Source organism: Macaca nemestrina, chromosome 8, assembly GCF_043159975.1.
Source record: "Macaca nemestrina isolate mMacNem1 chromosome 8, mMacNem.hap1, whole genome shotgun sequence".
Taxonomy (NCBI): Eukaryota; Metazoa; Chordata; class Mammalia; order Primates; family Cercopithecidae; genus Macaca; species Macaca nemestrina.
This window is the reverse complement of record NC_092132.1, coordinates 4,115,827-4,134,162: the sequence shown is the minus strand read 5'-3', so window position 1 is coordinate 4,134,162 and position 18,336 is coordinate 4,115,827. Positions and strand designations below refer to the sequence as shown.

At 49.6% G+C, this 18,336-nt stretch overlaps 1 protein-coding gene across 8 annotated transcripts in view; it reads left to right on the top strand.

Annotated features, from left to right (window-relative positions):
- LOC105488398 (DENN domain containing 3) overlaps positions 1–13,082 on the top strand; it is a 74,226-nt gene extending 61,144 nt beyond the window's left edge. For 5 of the 8 annotated variants that reach the window (XM_071067719.1, XM_011752391.3, XM_011752388.3 and 2 more), the window contains 5 exons: positions 2,608–2,774; positions 3,854–3,987; positions 5,901–6,019; positions 6,095–6,232; positions 7,604–13,082. In XM_071067719.1, the coding sequence (XP_070923820.1) occupies positions 2,608–2,774; positions 3,854–3,987; positions 5,901–6,019; positions 6,095–6,232; positions 7,604–7,804 (759 nt within the window). In that variant the 3' untranslated portion in view covers positions 7,805–13,082. Of the gene's footprint in view, positions 1–2,607; positions 2,775–3,853; positions 3,988–5,478; positions 6,020–6,094; positions 6,233–7,603 lie in introns of those variants that run through there. The other 3 variants (XM_011752389.2, XM_071067718.1, XM_011752394.3) reach the window with 3 other exon arrangements.
- The last annotated feature ends 5,254 nt before the right edge of the window (positions 13,083–18,336 follow it).

Here is an 18,336-nt window from a genome sequence, read left to right as displayed (position 1 = left end):
AAAACTCAGTGTCCACTCGTCGCACATTGGGCTTTTCATTTAGAGCAAGCTTGTCCAACCTGTGGCCTGCAGGCTGCACGTGGCCCAGGAAGGCTTTGAATGAGGCCCAACACAAATTCGTAAACGTTCTTAAAACATGATAAGTTTTTTTGGCAATCTTTTTCCTTTTAGCTCGTCAGCGATCGTTAATATGAGTGTATTTTATGTGTGGCCCAAGACAATTCTTCTTCTTCTAGTGTGGCTCAGGGAAGCCAAAAGATTGCATGCCCCCGATTTAAAGCAAGTTTGAATTGTTTCTGATAATTTTAAAACAAGTACAACTGTTAATACATTTTTAGTAATGTGTCCTTGGCAGTGCCATGGTGTCGCCTCTTCCATGACTGTGGTATCCTGAGTGTGGAAGCTGGGATTCCGGCCCTGCTCATCCCTCCAGGCCTCCAGCGGCCCCTCCTGCCTCCAGACTATCATTTCTTGGGGATTTTCCCTGTTTGCTTGTCAGAGCTGGAGCTGCCCCTCCCTGCAGATCTGTGTGCACTTCCCTGTTGCCCGAGAGGCTGCCGAGTAGCTCCCCATGCTCTGCGGCCCCACACTCCCCCGCACCGTGGGCTGTGCGCCCTTTGTCCATGTTTCTTCTGTTCTTGCTCACGGATTTGCAGATGATTTTCACATTTAAATTGCATTTTATACTTTTCAAAATATTTTCGCATCTATACTGTCCTCCTATCCAGTGGGTTCACCCTCCGAGCAGCCACCGCATCATGGGATCTGCCGAGAAACGCTCATGCCTTATTCCTCGAGCATGATAGGATTTATTTTTTTTTCCCATGTTTAATGTGAAAAGAACACTCCAATGGAGTATATACCTAAGTATATATTAGGCATTGGTTGGTATCTTTTTTTTTTTTTTTGACAGCGTCTCACTCGCATTGCCCATGGTTGGAGTGTAGTGGTGCAGTCACTGCCCACTGCAGCCCTGACCTCCTGGCTTAAGTGATACCCCCGCCTCAGCCTCCCGAATAGCTGGGGTTATAGGTGCGCACCACCACAGCCGGCTAATTTTTGTATTTTGAGTAGAGGTGGGTTTCACCATGCTGCTCAGGCTGGTCTCAAACTCCTGGGCTCAAGCAATCCTCCTGCCTCGGACCCCCAAAGTGCTGGGATTACAGGTGTGAGCCGCTACACTCGGCCGTGGCATCAATTTTGATGGCTGTGCTCCCTTGTCTAAAAATAATGTGGCAATCCATGGTACAGTATGTGCTTGCAAAACTGCTATAAAACAAATACTGTGAATTCAAGTACATACCACCAAGAGGGTGGGACCACTCTGAGATACCTGAATAGCAAACTTTACATGTTAGCAAGGTAATAAGAGATTGCTAAGTCATTTCCCCCCATATTCAAATCATGAGTCTCAGATGATAAATAAGATCCATGATACAGTAAAAATATTGACAAAAGTCTAGTAATGCTTTAGATGAAACAAAAAAAAAAAGGAAAAATTAGGGAAATTATTTTTCTAAATTTAATTTTTTTCAGCTCATTCTTAGTTACAAGCATGTCAAGCCTGGGCGCAGTGGCTCACGCCTATAATCCCAGCACTTTGCGGGGCCGAAGCAGGAAGATTGCTTGAATCCAGGAGTTGGAGACCAGCCTGGGCAACGTGGGGAAACACCATCTCTACTAAAAATGCCAAACATTAGCCAGGCGTGGTGGCGCATGACTCTAGTCCCGGCTACTCGGGGGGCTGAAGCGAGAGAATCGCTTGAGCCCCGGAGGCTGAGGCTGCAGTGAGCCACGATCATGCCACTGCACTCCAGCTTGGGTGACAGAGTGAGATCCTGTTTCAAAAAATTAAAATTAAAATTTAAATTTAAAAAATTCTGATTTCAAAAAGTCCAAACGCAATCATTGTGTTGACTTTGCTTAGCCAGAAACCCTGAGCACACCCTCTAGACCCTGGGAGCACTGCCAGTTCTGCTCGTTCATATATAATCGATCTCATCATTTAGAGAGTCTGTATTTGCAAATTCGACTACCTGCTAATATTTACTTGTAACTCCCAAAACAGATACTCGTGGCATTTTCTTGGCGATCCACAGACATGCACGTGCACAGAGTGGGGAGAAACTTGAGTCGCCCGATGTGTATTTTCTGGGCCAATGGGTGTCCTTTCCTTGGCCTGACTGGTGCCACGGTTTTCACGCGTTTTTGCTTTTTGTTGGTGATTTTGCCATTTCAGATAGCCTCAAGCATCCAGCTCCCTAAGCATGAGGAGGCGTTGGCGTGTCTTGCAGAGAAAATGCATGTGTGAGATGAGCTTGGTTCAGGCCGCAGTGATAGTGCTGGCAGCCGTGGGTTCCGTGTTAATGAGTCAACCATACATAGTCAATGAGGTGTCTGTAAACAGAGCACGCAGAGAACAAGGTTATGCACTGATGGGTGGATGAGAATGTCAGGGCCAGAGGCTCCCAGGACCCTGAGCCGGCGTGTCCCCTAGGAGCAGTGGCTCCATATCTGCTAATTCAGCATTTGCAGTAAATGTATAGAATATGACTTCACCAGTATCGAGACTGACTGATTTCTCACATTCCTGTGGCCTCCCATTAGAACTGCATGGTGATGGCCGACCAGAACCAGGTGTGGGTTGGCTCAGAAGACTCTGTCATCTACATCATCAACGTCCACAGCATGTCCTGCAACAAGCAGCTCACAGACCACTGCTCCAGTGTCACGGACTTGATTGTGCAGGACGGACAGAGGGTACCCAGGTGCAGGTGGGCTCTGCTGGGGAGAAGGGATTGTTTGGCTCATGGGTGGGCAGAGGGTACAGCGGGTAGGGCTCCCAAGGCTCATGCCCACAGGGGCCAGGCAGGGCGTACAGAGTGAAGTGGATCTGGAACGAGGAAAGCTGGGTGGTGTCCTCGGTCCACTTCTGCTCACGGGTGCGGAGAACCCATGAGACCATCGGGGGCCAAGCGTGGTGATGAAGGCTCCACACCTGGCCTTCCTGCTGAGCTTGCTGTGGGCATGGTGGCCTGGGGCAGCCCCAAGAGGGCACAGCCTCCCAGAGGAGCACCAGCCATGGTGTCAGAAGCCTGCACTCGCCTGGGAATCGCCTGCGTGCTCAGTGTTGGCCTTGGGCTGCCGGTTTGTTGCCATGTCCCACAGTGGGAGCAGTGGTGGACACAGTGGGCGTCTAGGGAGATGGGAGGAGGAGGTGGGGTCTCCTCAAGCAGAGGCCCGTGGTGGGGAAGGTGCTCAAGGCTGCCCACTTGGTCCAGGCAGCCCCAGCCCTGGGGGAGGGGCTCCACTCCCCACTCCTTTTTCCCCTGACTCAGTGTCAGGGGTGCCTGTGTCAGGCCCTGCTGGGGTGGGAAGGGAGGTGCTAGCCTGGAAACAAAGCTGGCTCAGGAGGTGCAAGGGTGGCGCAGGGTGCAGGCTCGAGCCCAGCCCCGCCCCACAGCCACCTGCACCTGCACCTGCAGCCAGCCCATGTCACCTGAGAGCTCTGAGGAGTGTGCTGGCTCCCTGGTCCCTTGTGACGAGGTTCCATTTCAGTTCATGGTCATGTTGTGGTTCTATGACCAACACCTCACTGACCCTGCGGTTTGTGGTAGTGGGAGAGGTGCATGTCCCGAGAAACCCGTCTTTTTCTGCCGAGTCAGTTACATTTGAGCCAAGCCTGGCTGTGGCCGCATTCACAGTATGTTTGCACGTTATTATCATGTTTGCAGGTTATCATGTTGAGCACATTTTGTCTCATGGCGACTTGGTTCTTCCCTGGGTTAAAACTTGCGCAGTGTTTTCAAGGGCCCGAGTTAAAGGTGTGTGGGTGTGTGTTTTGTGCCCCCAGCGAGGTGTACTCATGCAGCATGGATGGCACGGTGCTGGCGTGGAATGTGAGCACACTGCAGGTGACCGGCCGCTTCCAGCTGTCGAGCGGCGGCCTCACATCCATCAGACTGCACGGTGGCCACCTGTGGTGCTGTAAGTCCGGCCCCTGCCCTCAGAGCGGGCAGCCTACCTCCCTGCTCTGGGAAAAGGATGCTGAACGAGAGCAGAAAGCCTCCTTCCTTTGCTTCATGCCTTTCCGGTCTTTATTTTAAACTTGGGTTCCCTTTCTGTGGCCACAGAAACCTTTACTCCACCTGCACTGCTGCTCCTGCGGGTTCCCCAGGCCTCCCTCAGCTTTTCCACCCGGTGGCTGATGGGACACCTGCCTTGCCCGGAGGCACCACTGCTCTCCTGCCCCTCACCTTGGCTTTCGCTGTGTCCTGCTCTGGGATTGAAGCTGGCCCAGGTGTCCCCCGGAGTCACGGCTGCTCCTCTTGGGAGGCCTGTGTGTGCGTCATGTCTCCACACCTGGGGCAGCTGGCAAGCCCGTGCCCTGTTACCCTCGGCCGCTTGGCACAGAGCTGCAGCCTGGGACTCTCCGTGGACCCAGACTGGGCATTTTGCCAGGGGGTGATGGGAGGAGCAGGTGCTTTGCCTGGTGGCTGTGTCTGCGTTTCTGGACACCCCAGAGCACGGAAGTTGCCTTCACTTTGAGGTCTTCCTCGGCGTGTGCCAGATTACTTGAGTGACGGCTGGAAATACATTTTCTTCTTTGTAATGGAAGCATGCTTCGCATATAGTAAAGCCTGCCAAAAACTGCTCAGTTTGTTGTGTTTTGACAAACATCTAAACTACACAACCATGAAACAAGTCAAGATATGCAGCGTTTCCATCACAGCTGGAAGCGTCTGCGCCCCTTTCCAGGCCACGCTCCCATTCCAGGGATACAAGTGCTCTTAGTTCTGTCACTCTGAATTTGATTTTTACAGAACTTTCTATAAATGGGCTCTACAGTATGCCTTCTTCTGTATCTGGCTTTATTCAGTCAGCAGAATGTTTACGGTGTTCATCGCTGACGTTCTGAGTATCAATATCAATAGCTCGTTCCTTCTTGCAGGGTCATATTCCATTGTGTGCATATGGAACAACTTGCTCATCCTTCCCCTGCCCCAAGTGGGCACTGGGTTAACTCTGCTTAACTGTTTGAAAAACTGTCAGACTGTTTTCTGAAGTGGCGGCATCAGCTTCCACCCCACCAGCAGTCTCAGGCTTCATTTCTTCACATCCTCACCCAAACTGGTTCTCACCTGTTTTTACTGACACCATCCCAGTGGGAGTGAAGTGGTGTCCTGTGGTTTGGATTTGTGGCTCCCTCACGGCTGATGGTGCTGAGCACTCTGTCATGTGCCCGGTGCCCACTGACGCCTCCTCTGGAACAGTGCCCGTGCAGGCCCCTGCCCACTGTTCCGCTCACTTTCAGGGCCAGTAGCAACGTGGTTGGGTGCAAGCCAGCAATTGTCCTTCTTCACCTCATCTGTTGTTTGTTTTGTCTTCCTTTCTTGCCCTCTTTTGTATTGAATATTTTTATGTTTAATTTAATCTTCTTATTGTTTTTAAGCATTATATTTTTGTTTTATTTTTCAGTGGTTGCTCTAAGAATTGCAATATGCAACCTTAACCGATCACCCTCCTCCTTAACTAACTATGATACTGCTTCACAGATAGGGTAAGAAGTTTACAACAGTGTCAACTGTGGTAATCCCAATAATATATTCTTTACAATTTTTTGCTTAAGCAGTCAATGATCTTTCAAGAAAATTAAGAAAAATTAAGAAATTGCCCACATATTTACCTTTTCTGGTGACCTTCATTTCTTCTTAAAGACCCAGGTTTCTATCTTGCATTTTTTCCCGGTAGACCTCACCCGTGCGCACCTCAGGCGCCATGTGGCACATGGCGATACCCCTGTCACCACGCTGGAAAGAGCAGTGGGCCCGGCTCTGGTGCTGGCCTCTTACATTGCCAATGGCGCTGCCTAGCCCCATCCTAGCGCCTTCCTTCCGCAGGCACAGGTAACAGCATCATGGTCATGACAACGAATGGATTCCTCTGTCAAGAATTGAAGATTGAAGAGCACTTCAAAGACATCAGTACCTCCTTCCTGGCCTTCCAGCTCCTTCCTGAGGTATCCCAGCAGGGGCTGTGGGCCTAGCATGCGCGTGGCCCGGGCCCACAGCCCACACTGTGCCCTGTGTTTCAGCAGGAGCAGCTGTGGGCGGCCTGTGCAGGACACAGCGAGGTTTACATCTGGAGCCTGAAGGACCTGGCCCAGCTCCCGCAGAGGGTGCCCCTCAAGGACTGCTCTGAGATCATCTGCATGATCCGGGTGAAGAAGCAGGTAGGGTGGAGGGCCCGCCACCCCCTGCATCCCCTCCAGGTCTCACTTGCCCTGACTGCGTCCCCATGCTCCCGAGAGCCAGCCGCACGCCCTCGTGCCCTCCTGCCTTAGCCTCTCAGGCCCCCCTCCTAATAGGCACGCGCAGGGTTGGCACCAGCGGGCCCACAGGTCACCATGTGCTGGTTTCATGGTGTGGTCCAAGCACTCCACAGTGCATTCCCCCAAACTGGATGGCTTCAAATGACAGAATTTAATTTTCTCACAGTTCTCGAGGCCGGAGGTCCAAAACCAAGGTGTCACCAGAGCTGCTTCCCTTGGGGGCTCGGGGGGAGCGTGCACTCCAGGCCCTTCTCTCCGCCACCCGCTCGTGTGGCCGCCATCCTTGGCGTGCCCTGACTGTGGACGTGGCACTCTAATCTGTGCCTGCGCCACACGGCGCTCTCTCTCCATGTGTGTGTCTCTTATGGGGATGCTGGTCATACTGGATTAACCACATCTGAACTATCTGCAGACTGTTTCCAAAGAAGCTCACATTCTCTGAGGTTCAGGGAGGACATGGATTTGGGGGGACACCGTTCAACCCATTAGAGTCTGCCCTCTGGCCCCCCAAATCCACATCTGTCCCATATGCAAAATACACCCCCTCCGTCACTGCATCCCCCGAAGTCCTAGCCCATATGCCAGCATCAGTTCGGAGCCCCAGATCTCCAAGTGAAGCCAGTGCCCTCCGATGTGGGTGAGCTGTGGGCGGGTCCCACCTGGGGCAGAACTCACCTCTCTTCCACGGTGAACCTGCGCAGCTAGAAACAGTCGTCTCTTCCCAAAATACAAGGCTGGGCCAGGCAGAGGCTAGACATTCTCATCTGAAAAGGGAGAAATTGGAAGGAAAGCTGGACTTCCAGGCCCCGAGCAAGTCTGAGACATGGTGGGGCGGGGGCGGGAGAGGGGAATTCATTTAGCATTTTCCCCCATAACTTAATTGGGATATAATTGACAAAATTATATATATCTAAGGTATACAAGGTGATATTTCGATATACATTGTGAAACAATCACAAGCTAATTACCGTATCTGTCACGTCACACAGGTGGCATTTTTTGTTTGGTGAGAACACTTAAGATGCACCCCCAGCACCTTTCCAGCACGCAGTGCAGTCTTGTTCCCTAGAGGCCCCTTGGCCATTAAGTTCTAAGCCTGAGAAAGGTCCTCTGCACCTGCCAGGTGGCCCTGACCCTCAGGCGGCAGAGCCCCTCTCCAGGAAGGCCATAGATTTGGAGGCACACGCATCCATTCCGGGTAGCCGGTCAAAGCCCTGGCATGCCTGGGAGGGGCTTCTTTCCCCACTGACCACTCCTGTTTCTCCCTGGCAGGTCTGGGTGGGCAGCCGAGGGCTGTGGCAGGGAACACCCAGGGGGAAAATCTACGTGATTGATGCGGAGAGGAAGACCGTGGAGAAGGAGCTGGTGGCGCACACGGACACCGTGAGGACACTGTGCTCGGCCGAGGACAGATACGTGCTGAGTGGGTCGGGCAGGGAGGAGGGGAAGATCGCCATTTGGAAAGGGGAGTAAACATGGCTGAGCCTGCCGAGTGGAACCGTGCCCTGTGTGTGGGGACAGGCTGCCCCCTAGAGCCCGCCAGGATCAGAAGCCCAGAGGAGTGGCGGGACAGAGCAGCCCAGGCTCGGCGTGGAGCCCGCTTACCGTGTGGCCAGCCGCAAGACCCATGGCCACGCACCTTCTCTCAGGCCTTCGGGCACCCCGGTTAGACTGCACCAAGGGTGTTTCCTGTTGGGGTGTGTCTCAGGCGGGCAGCTGCATCTTGTTTGTGATAACCTCTGCTGGGAGGTTACTTTGTGTGTTGCCTAGAAAGTTCTGGAATCCACAACCAGGGGCTGGCACTGAAGCCAGCAGCTTGGCCGAGTCACAGGTGACCCGTGGCCCTCACGTCTCTGGTTTTACCTTTCCTTACTTCATTCATTCACTCACCCAGTCCTTATGAGTCACCGAGGAACACTGGGCTGGGCACATGACAGTGAGCCGGGGGCCCCGGGACCTCCAGAGAGGCCTGGGAGAAGGGTGGTTCAGGTAACCACTGTGGTCTCTCTCCCATCAGAGAAGGTGGACAGGGCCTACTCAGATGGAGGGGACCACCCTGGGATCAGGTGTTTGGGACAGGGGTTGGGCCAGCTGAGGCAAGCTGTCTTTTTTCCTTTTCTTTTTAGTAAATGTAAAATTTTTATAATAATCCTAGAGACCTTTTTTCTACCAAAGATCACAGACCAGAAAAAGTTCCATCTAAAATACAATGCTCAGGAAACTACACGGGATCAACAGGAAAATACCATCATGTATGATCTCGTCTTGCAGTGTGCCGTTCAGTTTCCCGGAACTCGCGTGCACACTGCACATGTGTACGTGCAAGATGCTTTACTGAACTCAGCAAGATCTTAGCTGTACAGAAATATTTGCAAAAGAGACCCTTTGCACCTTTTTACTGTAATGTTGAGATTTCATTACTTAAATGTTCTATGGAAGGTTCTGGTGTGGTGGTTGGAGCTGGAGGGAGCATCTCAGCACGTGCTGAGGGCGTGGGGCCTGCCCCCTGGGCACCCATCCACAAGCTGGGCCATGGAGCCCTGGCTTCCCAAGACGCAGCCCCAGAGCTGGCTCATCCTGAGGGTCTCTGGGGGTGTTTGCCAGGCTCCTGGGATGGGCCACTTTCAGAAACTCTGCAGTGCCTCCAGATGGAAAGGTGGGCCCGGTCTCTGGTTGGGTCTGCATTTTGGAGAGTCCACACCATGGACCAGGTTTTCCCCCAAGGCTCAGCTTTGCGTAGCCACTAACTCCTTGGGGCAGTCTGAGAATGTGGGCGGAGCAGAACTGTGTGGCCTCATCCTCCCCCAAGGCTGTGCCTGCAGCGGGAACACCTTTCCACTTTCTAGCTGGGGAGAGGTTGGGTTTTGCTTCTGTAAATACATGAATCCTTATGATAAAAGCCTGTCAGAAATACATGTATACATTATTTAATGCCAGTCCTCATGTAACCTCAGGTATCTTCAGCTTGTGGAGAATAAATTTGGTTTAATAAACACTGATGTCCAGCTTCCTCACTTCACCCAACAGTGACTGGGGGAAGGTCTTGAAAATGACCCAGGACCATTCTGAACGGGCTCCTTCCTCACTCTAGGCACCGGTCACGTTATTTTAATGCAGATTCTTCAGGTCTTTTCTCCATGGTGATAACTTCCAAGATCTTACTTGACAGGGTGTTGCGTTTTAGGAAATGGTCACTCATATAAAAGAGAAAACAGACGTGAACGAGGTGCTAGCCAGGGAGAACATGTGCTGGGCAGGCCTGGGTTCCACGTTGATTCTGTGTGATGCAAACAGAATCCCGGCCAGTGTTTACTGAAATGGAAAGGGCACTCTGATGCCTTCAATGTTTTTCCCTGTGCTTCGGAGAGATTCCATTAGGAGCGATTTGTCATGGAAAGGCCCCAAATGAGCCGGAATTCATTCAACAGACTGTGATGCCGTCCCTGCCTCTGCTTTAGAAACCTGAATTAAATTGGGGCAAAAAAGTATTTCTCTTGAACCGGAAATATTTTAATAGAATTTAAGTTCTCCTGCCGTATTTCAAACAACAGAAAAGAAAGCTTGCTTTAGGGAGCGGGCACTGTTCACAACGCCAACCAAAAGCTTACCCCAAGTCCCCATCACTGAGGCAGAGGTTGTAGAGACAATCACCTGGTAACATTTCCATGATTTGTTCTTGGAAGATGTGTGTACATCAGCTGTTTTCAAAGGACAGCCCTTAGCATTGGATGTGACTGTAACATCTGAATTGAAAGTGCGTGAATTTTGTCTACTTCTTGAGGATTGCTTGCACAGATGAAGGGGTGCTTTCTCCGCATGGCTGAGGAGGGCATGGTTGGAGAGTGCGGCAGGGTTGCCTCACTGTCTCTGCTGTCCGCAGCTGTCTGCATGTCTTGGAGCAATACTGTGCCATCCCCCAGAAGGCAAGGCAGAGGCTCACAGACACAGGGCTGGCTTCTGTTGCCTGCGTTGCTGCCGCTGAGCTGCAGTGTGAGCCGAGGCGTGCATAGGACTGCGAGGAGCTCTGCAGTTATCTGCCCTGGAACCTTGGTGGATTCTTAGAGACACAGCCTGGGGTCACAGGCACGGCAGATGCACTGGGGCCAGTTGGGAGGCCTAGCTGCAGAGCTATCCAGGCCTAGCTGCAGATCTGGCCACAAGCCCTGAATCCCCTGTAAAGCGGGGGTGTTCCTTCTTGCAGGGCCCACATGGAGACCGACGGGGGCACACTGAACACCCAGTCTGTTGCTGGGCTCCCAGGAACATCTCAAAGAATGGGCCATCCTGGCCTGTGTGCTGGGCCCGTGAAAACATTAAGGGAGGAGAAATGAGAATGCGATGGCTCCTGTTGCGGGTTGAATGGCGCCCTCAAAAACATATGTCCATGTCCTGACCCCCGGGACCTGTCAATCTGACCTTACCTAGATAAAGGGTCTTTGCAGATGTAATTAAGGATCTGAAGATGAGCCCCTCCTGGATTCTGGGCGGGCCCTAAATCCAGCAACAAATGTCCTAAGGAGGAGAGGAAAAGACACATAAGGAGAGGCCACGTGAAGACAGGGGCAGAGGCAGGAGCGATGCAGCCACAAGCCCAGGATCCTGGAGCCATGGGGAGCTGGAAGAGGCCAGGACGCTTCTTCCCCCGGAGCCTTCAGAGTGGGTGTGGCCCTACCGGCCCCTGGATCTCAGACTTCTGGCCTCCAGAATGGTGAGAAAATAAATGTCAGGTGCATGACCCCCACCGCCACGCCTGTTTGCGGTGTTTGTTCTGGCAGCCACAGGAAACTCTCCCAGCTCGTTTGTTGCCTGTGTGTTGCCCGTGTGCCCCGGGGTCAGGTGTTGTGCCAGGGGCTTTAGGGGCACGGTTGTGTATGACCCTCAGGACCCTGTGGCATGGAGAGGATCACCCCCATTTTACACCCAGGATACTGTGGTCCAAGTACTAAGAGCAAAGCGGAGGTTGGGGGCATATACTCCTCCCTCCAAGAAGGTAGGGCTGGCCTTCGGGAGGCCCTCAGAAGCTGCTCTTGCCCTGGCGTGCAGCCTTTCTTTCCGCCAGTGCTCTCACCTTTAACAAGGCACTGGGAGGGGCTGAGGCTGGTGGTCCTGAGATGTGTTAGCCCCTGGCCCATTCAGGGAGGATCCTGGGATGAAGGAGGGGGGAAACTCACCTTACTTTGGTGGTGAAGAAGAGTAAGTCGCACTAGCTCTGCATCTTTCCCTGAGGGCCAAGGGGGCGTATTCTGCGGCTTTAGGTGCTGGGCCAGCAAACCACTGCTACGGTTCTGCTGGGTCTAGTGGTAGGCATCCGGGGCTAGGGGCTGAGGCCCTGTGTGCAGAGGTTGACAGGAGGCTCAAAGGAGATGCAGTAGGACAATGGTGCAGGTAGTGGGGCCTGAGCATCACTGACATCCCCACAGGGATGGCTACAAAATTAAATATTAAAAAAGATTTACCAAAAAAGACAGGAAAGCAGTGACAGAGGAACAAAAAGCCAGATGTGACAAGCAGAAAATAAGTAGCAAGATGGTAGACTTCCACCTAACCATATTGATAATTACATTAAGTGTAAATGGATGCAATACTCCAATTAAAAGGCAGAGGCTGTCAAACTAGATCTAAAAGGAAACCCAACTATAAGTTGTCTATAAGTGACTCACTTTAAATATAAAAACACAAATGAGGTAAGAGTAGAAGGATGAAAAAAGTTTTAGGCTGGATGTGGTGGCTCACACCTATAATCTTAGCACTTTGGGAAGCTGAGGCAGGAGGATCACTTGGGCCCAGGAATTCAGGACCAGCCTGGGTAACACAGTGAGACCCCCATCTCTATAAAAACATTAAAAAATTAGCCGGATGTGGTGGTGTGGACCTGTAGCCCACCTACTCACGGGGCTGAGGTGGGAGGATCGCTTGAGCCTGGGAGGTCAATGCTGCAGTGAACTGTGATCATGTCACTGCACTCAGCCTGGGTGACAGAGTGAGACCCTGTCTGAAAACAAAGAAAAAGAAAAAGTTTTACTATGCCAACAGTAAGTATTAAAAAGCTGGTATGGTTACATTACTGTCAGACAAAACATACTTCATGGTACACTACAAGAAACAAACAGGGAAAGCATAATAACAATAAGGTCAATTCATCAAGAAGATGAATTAACTAATAATAGAGACTTAAGAGTTATGAAGCAAGCATGGTAGAACTATAGGAGAAAACAGGCAAAATCCACAATCATAGAGATTTTAACACTCTTCTCTCAGAAATTGATAGAAAAAGTAAATAGCCGGGTGCGGTGGCTCAAGCCTGTAATCCCAGCACTTTGGGAGGCCGAGACGGGCGGATCACGAGGTCAGGAGATCGAGACCATCCTGGCTAACACGGTGAAACCCCATCTCCACTAAAAAAAAAAACTAGCCGGGCGAGGTGGCGGGCGCCTGTAGTCCCAGCTGCTCGGGAGGCTGAGGCAGGAGAATGGCGTGAACCCGGGAGGCGGAGCTTGCAGTGAGCGGAGATCGCGCCACTGCACTCCAGCCTGGGCGATAGAGCGAGACTCCGTCTAAAAAAAAAAAAAAAAAAAAAGAAAAAGTAAATAAAAAATTAGCAAGGATATAGATTTAGCAACACTGTCAACCGGCCTGACCTGACATAGAACACTACAGCCAACAACAGAAGAATATCCATTCTTTTCATGTGCACAGGGAACGTTCATCAAGCTGGATCATATGCTGGGATCAAGCTGGATCACATGCTGGGCTATAAAATAAATTTGAAGATTTAAATATTACAGACTATGTTCTCTGACCACACAGAAATGGAATGGGATATCAACAGTGATAATATGCCTAAAAATCCCAAAATTAAAATTTTGTTCGGAAATTAACATACTTCAAAATAACCCATCAGTCAAAGAAGAAACACAAAGGAAATTAGAAAATATTTTGAACTGAATGATAGTGAAAACGCAATATATCAGAATGTGTGGGATGCAGGCCGGGCATAGTGGCGCATGCCTATAATCCTAGCACTTTGGGAGGCCAAGGCAGGAGGATCCCTTGAGCCCAGGAGTTCGAGACCAGCCTGGGCAACACAGGGAGATGCTCTCTCTTCATTTTTAAAGAAGATTAAAAACCAAAATGTATGAGATGTAGCTAAGGAGAACAATTATAACTTTAAATGCCTCTATTAGCAGAAAGGTTTCAAATCAGCTATCTAAATTTTAATCATAAGAATGTAGAAAATAAATGCATACTTAAACAAAATAAGTAAAGGAAGGTAATAATAAAGACCAAAACTCAATGAAAGGGAACACAATCAGCAAAGGCAAAAGTTGGTTCTCTAATTGATAACCCCTATCAAGGCTGATCAAGAAAAACACACCCATGCACGAATTTCACTCCAATATCAGGAATGAAATGGGATGCAAATCTTACATACGTCACAAAGATATTATGAATAACTAGTTTAGATAAAATATGCAAATTTCTTAAAAATAACTTCATGAAACCAACACAAAGAGGAATAAAATCTGAGGAGTCTTACGTCTATAAAGGCAATTGGTTTGTAGTCAAAAATCTCCCAGAAAGAAGACATCTCCCAGAAAGACGAGCTCTCTAGGCTCAATTGCTTTCACTAGTTAATTCTAATAAACCCTTAAGTATGGTATAATAGAATTTACAGAAACCCTTTCAGAAGAATAGAAGAGGAGAGAACCCTTCCAAACTCATGTTAGGAGACCAGCATGAACCTATAGTTGACAAAGATCTTAAAGGAAAGTAAAATTATAGATCAATTTCCATCAGAAATATAGATGCAAAATTCCTTGGGTATCTACCCAGAGGAAAATAAGTCATGATATGAAAAAGTCACTTGTATGTGCATATTTATAGCGGCACAATTCGCAATTGCAAAAATATGGAACTAGCCCAAATGCCCATCAATCAGCGAGTGGATAAAGAAAATGTGGTGTATTTACATCATGGAATACTACTCAGCCATAAAAAGGAATGAAGTAATGGTATCCACAGCAACCTGGATAGAATTAGAGACCATTATTCTAAGAATGGAGAACATCATATGTTCTCACTGATATGTGGGAGCTAAGCTATGAGGATGCAAAGGCATGAGAATGATACAATGGACTTTAGGGACTCAGAGGGGAATGGTGAGACAGGGGCAAGGGATGAAAGATTACACATTGGGTACAGTGTACACTGCTCAGGTGATGGTACACAAAAATCTCAAATCACCGCCAAGGAACTTATCCATGTAACCAACCACCACCTGTTCCTCAAAAACTTCAATTAAACAACAACAACAAAAGGGCCGGACACGGTGGCTCACGCCTGTAATCCCAGCACTTTGGGAGGCCAAGGTGGGCAGATCACCTGAGGTTAGGAGTTTGAGACTAGCCTGACCAACATGGAGAAGCCCCATCTCTACTAAAAATACAAAAAAAATTAGCTGGGCATGGTGGTGCATGCCTGTAATCCCAGCTAGTCGGGAGGCTGAGGCAGGAGAACTGCTTGAACCTGGGAGGCAAAGGTTGCAGTGAGCTAAGATTGTGCCATTGCACTCCAGCGTGGGCAACAAGAGTGAAACTCTGTCTCAAAAACAAAACAAAACCAAACCAAACCACAGATGCAACTTTCTTAAACAAAATATTAGCAGATCAAATCCAGCAATATTTTTAAAGGTTAATATATCATGACCAAGTGGGGTTGCAAAATGCAAGGTGAATTTAACATTCAAAATTCAGTCAATGTAACTTAACATATCAGTAGAACAATGGAGAAGAGCAACGATCATCTCGATAGATGCAGAAAAAAGGAACTTCCTCAAATTGATAAAGGGCATTTACAAGAAACCTACAACAAGCATCATACTTAATGGTGAAAGACTAATTGCCTTCCCCCTAAGAATGGGAACAAGGCAGGGATATTCACTTTCTCCCTTACTATTAACATTGTACTAGAGATACTAGCCAGGGCAATAGGGGGAAAAAAAGGCATAAAGATTGTACTGGTTCAGCAGAACATGAGGGGCAAAAAAAAGATAATTGTACTGGAAGAGGCAAAGCCGTCTTTATTAGAAGACAGCAAGACCATTTATATAAATCCTAAAGAATCTATTTTAAAAACTAGAATATTTTTCTAGTTTTTTTCTATAAGGTACTGGATACAAGGTCAATATACAATCATTGCATTACTATATTCTAACAGAAAACAACTTGTAAACTTTTAAAATACAGTAACATAAAAGAACACATTCAGTAGAAATAAATTTAATGAATGATATAAAAGACTGAAAACTCAAAAACATTGCTCAGAGAAAATGTTAAAGACCAAAATAAAAGATACACCATTTTCATGGACTGGGAGATTAAATATTTTAAAGATGTTAGTTATCTTCAAATTGACCTGATAGATTCAATTTAATCCCAATCAAAATGGTAACATAATTTTTAAAAAAGAAGTTGCGAATTTGATTATAATATATATGGAAATGCAAAGTAGAATATTTAAGATAACCTTCAAAAAGAAGATCAAGCCAGGTGGGATGGCTCAAGCTAGAAGCCTGGTATACCTTTATGCTTTACCAAAAAGCTATAGTAATTAAAATAGGGTAGGATTTGACATAAATATAGATAATTAAACCAATGGAACAAAATGTAGGGTCTAGATGCACAAGCATAAAGTCAGCTGACTGTACAAAACAAAAATTATCCAAGACAATTCAGTAACGAAAGTCTGCTCAGCAAATGGTGCTGCAACGACTGGATAAATGTATGGAAAAGGGAAGCAGCTCAACACTTATCTCACTACACATAATTTAACTCAAGGTGGCTCACTGACCTAACTGTAAAGCTAGAAGCTCTAGAAACAAGCATATCCTTGCCACCTTGGTGCAAAGATTTTTCTAGAAAGCACACACAAAAAAAGCTAAACACTAAAGAAAAAATTGATAAATTAGACTTTATCAAAATATATCATTAAGGAAAAAAGAAAATATTTGCAATACTGTATCTGACAAATAATTTTTATCCAAAATATATAAAGAGTTTTTACAAATCAATAACAAGATGAACAGCTCAATTTAAAAATGGGCAAACAAATGGCTCATACCTGTAATCCCAGAACTTTGGGAGGCTGAGCAAGGCAGGAGGACTGCTTGAGCCCAGGAGTTCAAGACCAGCCCAGGCAACATAGGGAAACCCTATTTCTACAAAAAAAAAAAAAAAAAAAAAAAAAAAAAAAAAGCAGGGCATGGTGGTGTGCACCTTCAGTCCCAGCTACTCAGGAGGCTGAGGCAGGAAGATGGCCAGAGCCCAGGATGCTTCAGTGAGCCATGATCAAGCTTAGGCACTCCAGCCTGGGTAACAGAGGGAGACCCTGTCTCAAAGAAAAAAAAAGAAAAAAGAAAAGTCATACCCTAGAATGCTAACAGCTATTAAAGAATGCAGTTGGTCTACATGCAGGAACAAGGAAAGTTTAAGATATTTTGCTAAACAATAAAAAATGTAGATTGCAAAACTCTGCATAGTGGTCCAAATTTCATTAAAAAAAAAAAATTAACAGTAGTGTGGAGACAAAGATGCCTGTAATCCCAGCACTTTGGGAGACCAAGTGTTGAGGCAAGCTGATCATTTGAGGTCAGGAGTTCGAGCCCAGCCTGGCCAAAATAGTGAAACCCCATCTCTACTAAACGTACAAAAATTAGCCGGGTGCAGGAGCCAGTAATCCCAGCTACTTGGGAGGCTGAGGCGGGAGAATCGCTTGAACCTGGGAAGCGGAGGTTGCAGTCACCTGAGATTGTACCATTGCGCTCCAGCCTGGGTGACAAAGTGAGACACCGTCTCAAAAACAAACAAACAAACAAACATACACACACAAAAAGACTGCGGGTTGGGAGGCCTGGGGCACCGATTCTCTGTCTTGGCGACTTCTTCTTGCCCTGTGATGGCCGTTGGGCACACAGGGGTCATCCTTGGTGAGCATCCTGGGGAAAGGCCAGGAAAGGGGCGCAGTGCCCGGCGTCCGCTCCTAGCCTGGTCGCTCGGGGGCGCGTTGGCGGGGTGCAGGTCTGGTGCTCGCTCAGGCGGGCCAGGCACCCGCGCCGGGTGAGGCAGCTAGGGGGGCGGAGAAACACACGCCCCTCGCCCCTGCCCCGCCGTCATGGCCGCCCACGACCCGGGGGCGGGGGTCCTCGTGGGGTGCCTATTCCACCTCCCTGCCCACAGGCACTGGGCCCCGGGCGGCCACAGGGGTGCAGGGCTCCCGGTGTCTCGGGCTCCCACTGCTCCAGGCCCGCCCCGGCGGGGAGCGTCTCCGTGGCCACAGTGGTGCGGTGGCCGGGCGTCCCCTGCAGGAAGCTGTTCTCGCTGGCTGCCTCCTCCACCTGGGAGAGAAGCGCCTGGATTTTGGGTCCTGCCGCCCTCCGCGGCCGTGAGCCTCCACCTGTGTTCCCAAAGCCCAGCCCCACTTCTGGGGGCGCGGGGCGTGCCATGGTGGGCGGAGGCTCCCGCGGCCCCTCCCTGCCAGGGACGGCGGGGCGGGATAGGGCGGGGCTGCGCTTACCGGGAGGACGACGGGGGACGCCGTGGGCTGTCATCAGCCAAGGCGTCTGGCAGGGTCCCGGGCAAAGTCCCAGAGGGCAAGCGGAGTCCCAGAGGGCAAATGGGGTCTTGGCTGCGGAGTCTGGGCGGCCTTGGCTCTCCGCCCCACTCCCATCTGGCCGAAGGACGGCGGCCATCCCTTTAGTCCCCACGACAGGGCGATCAGCCTGCGTTTTGCAGCAGGGCACCCAGGTAACAGCGCCAGACTGGCCCAGTTGGGACTTGTCCCCAGGTCCGGAGGCTCCTGGCTTCCGTGGGCCCCCAACTGCACAGGTCCCATCCAGGAGCCCTGGGGTGACACCCCCCAACTATCAAAGTCCCTCCTCCCTTTCTCCCTAGCCTAAGCAGATCCCTTCTACCCCACACCCCCGCCCTGCTGGGACCCCTTCCATGCCC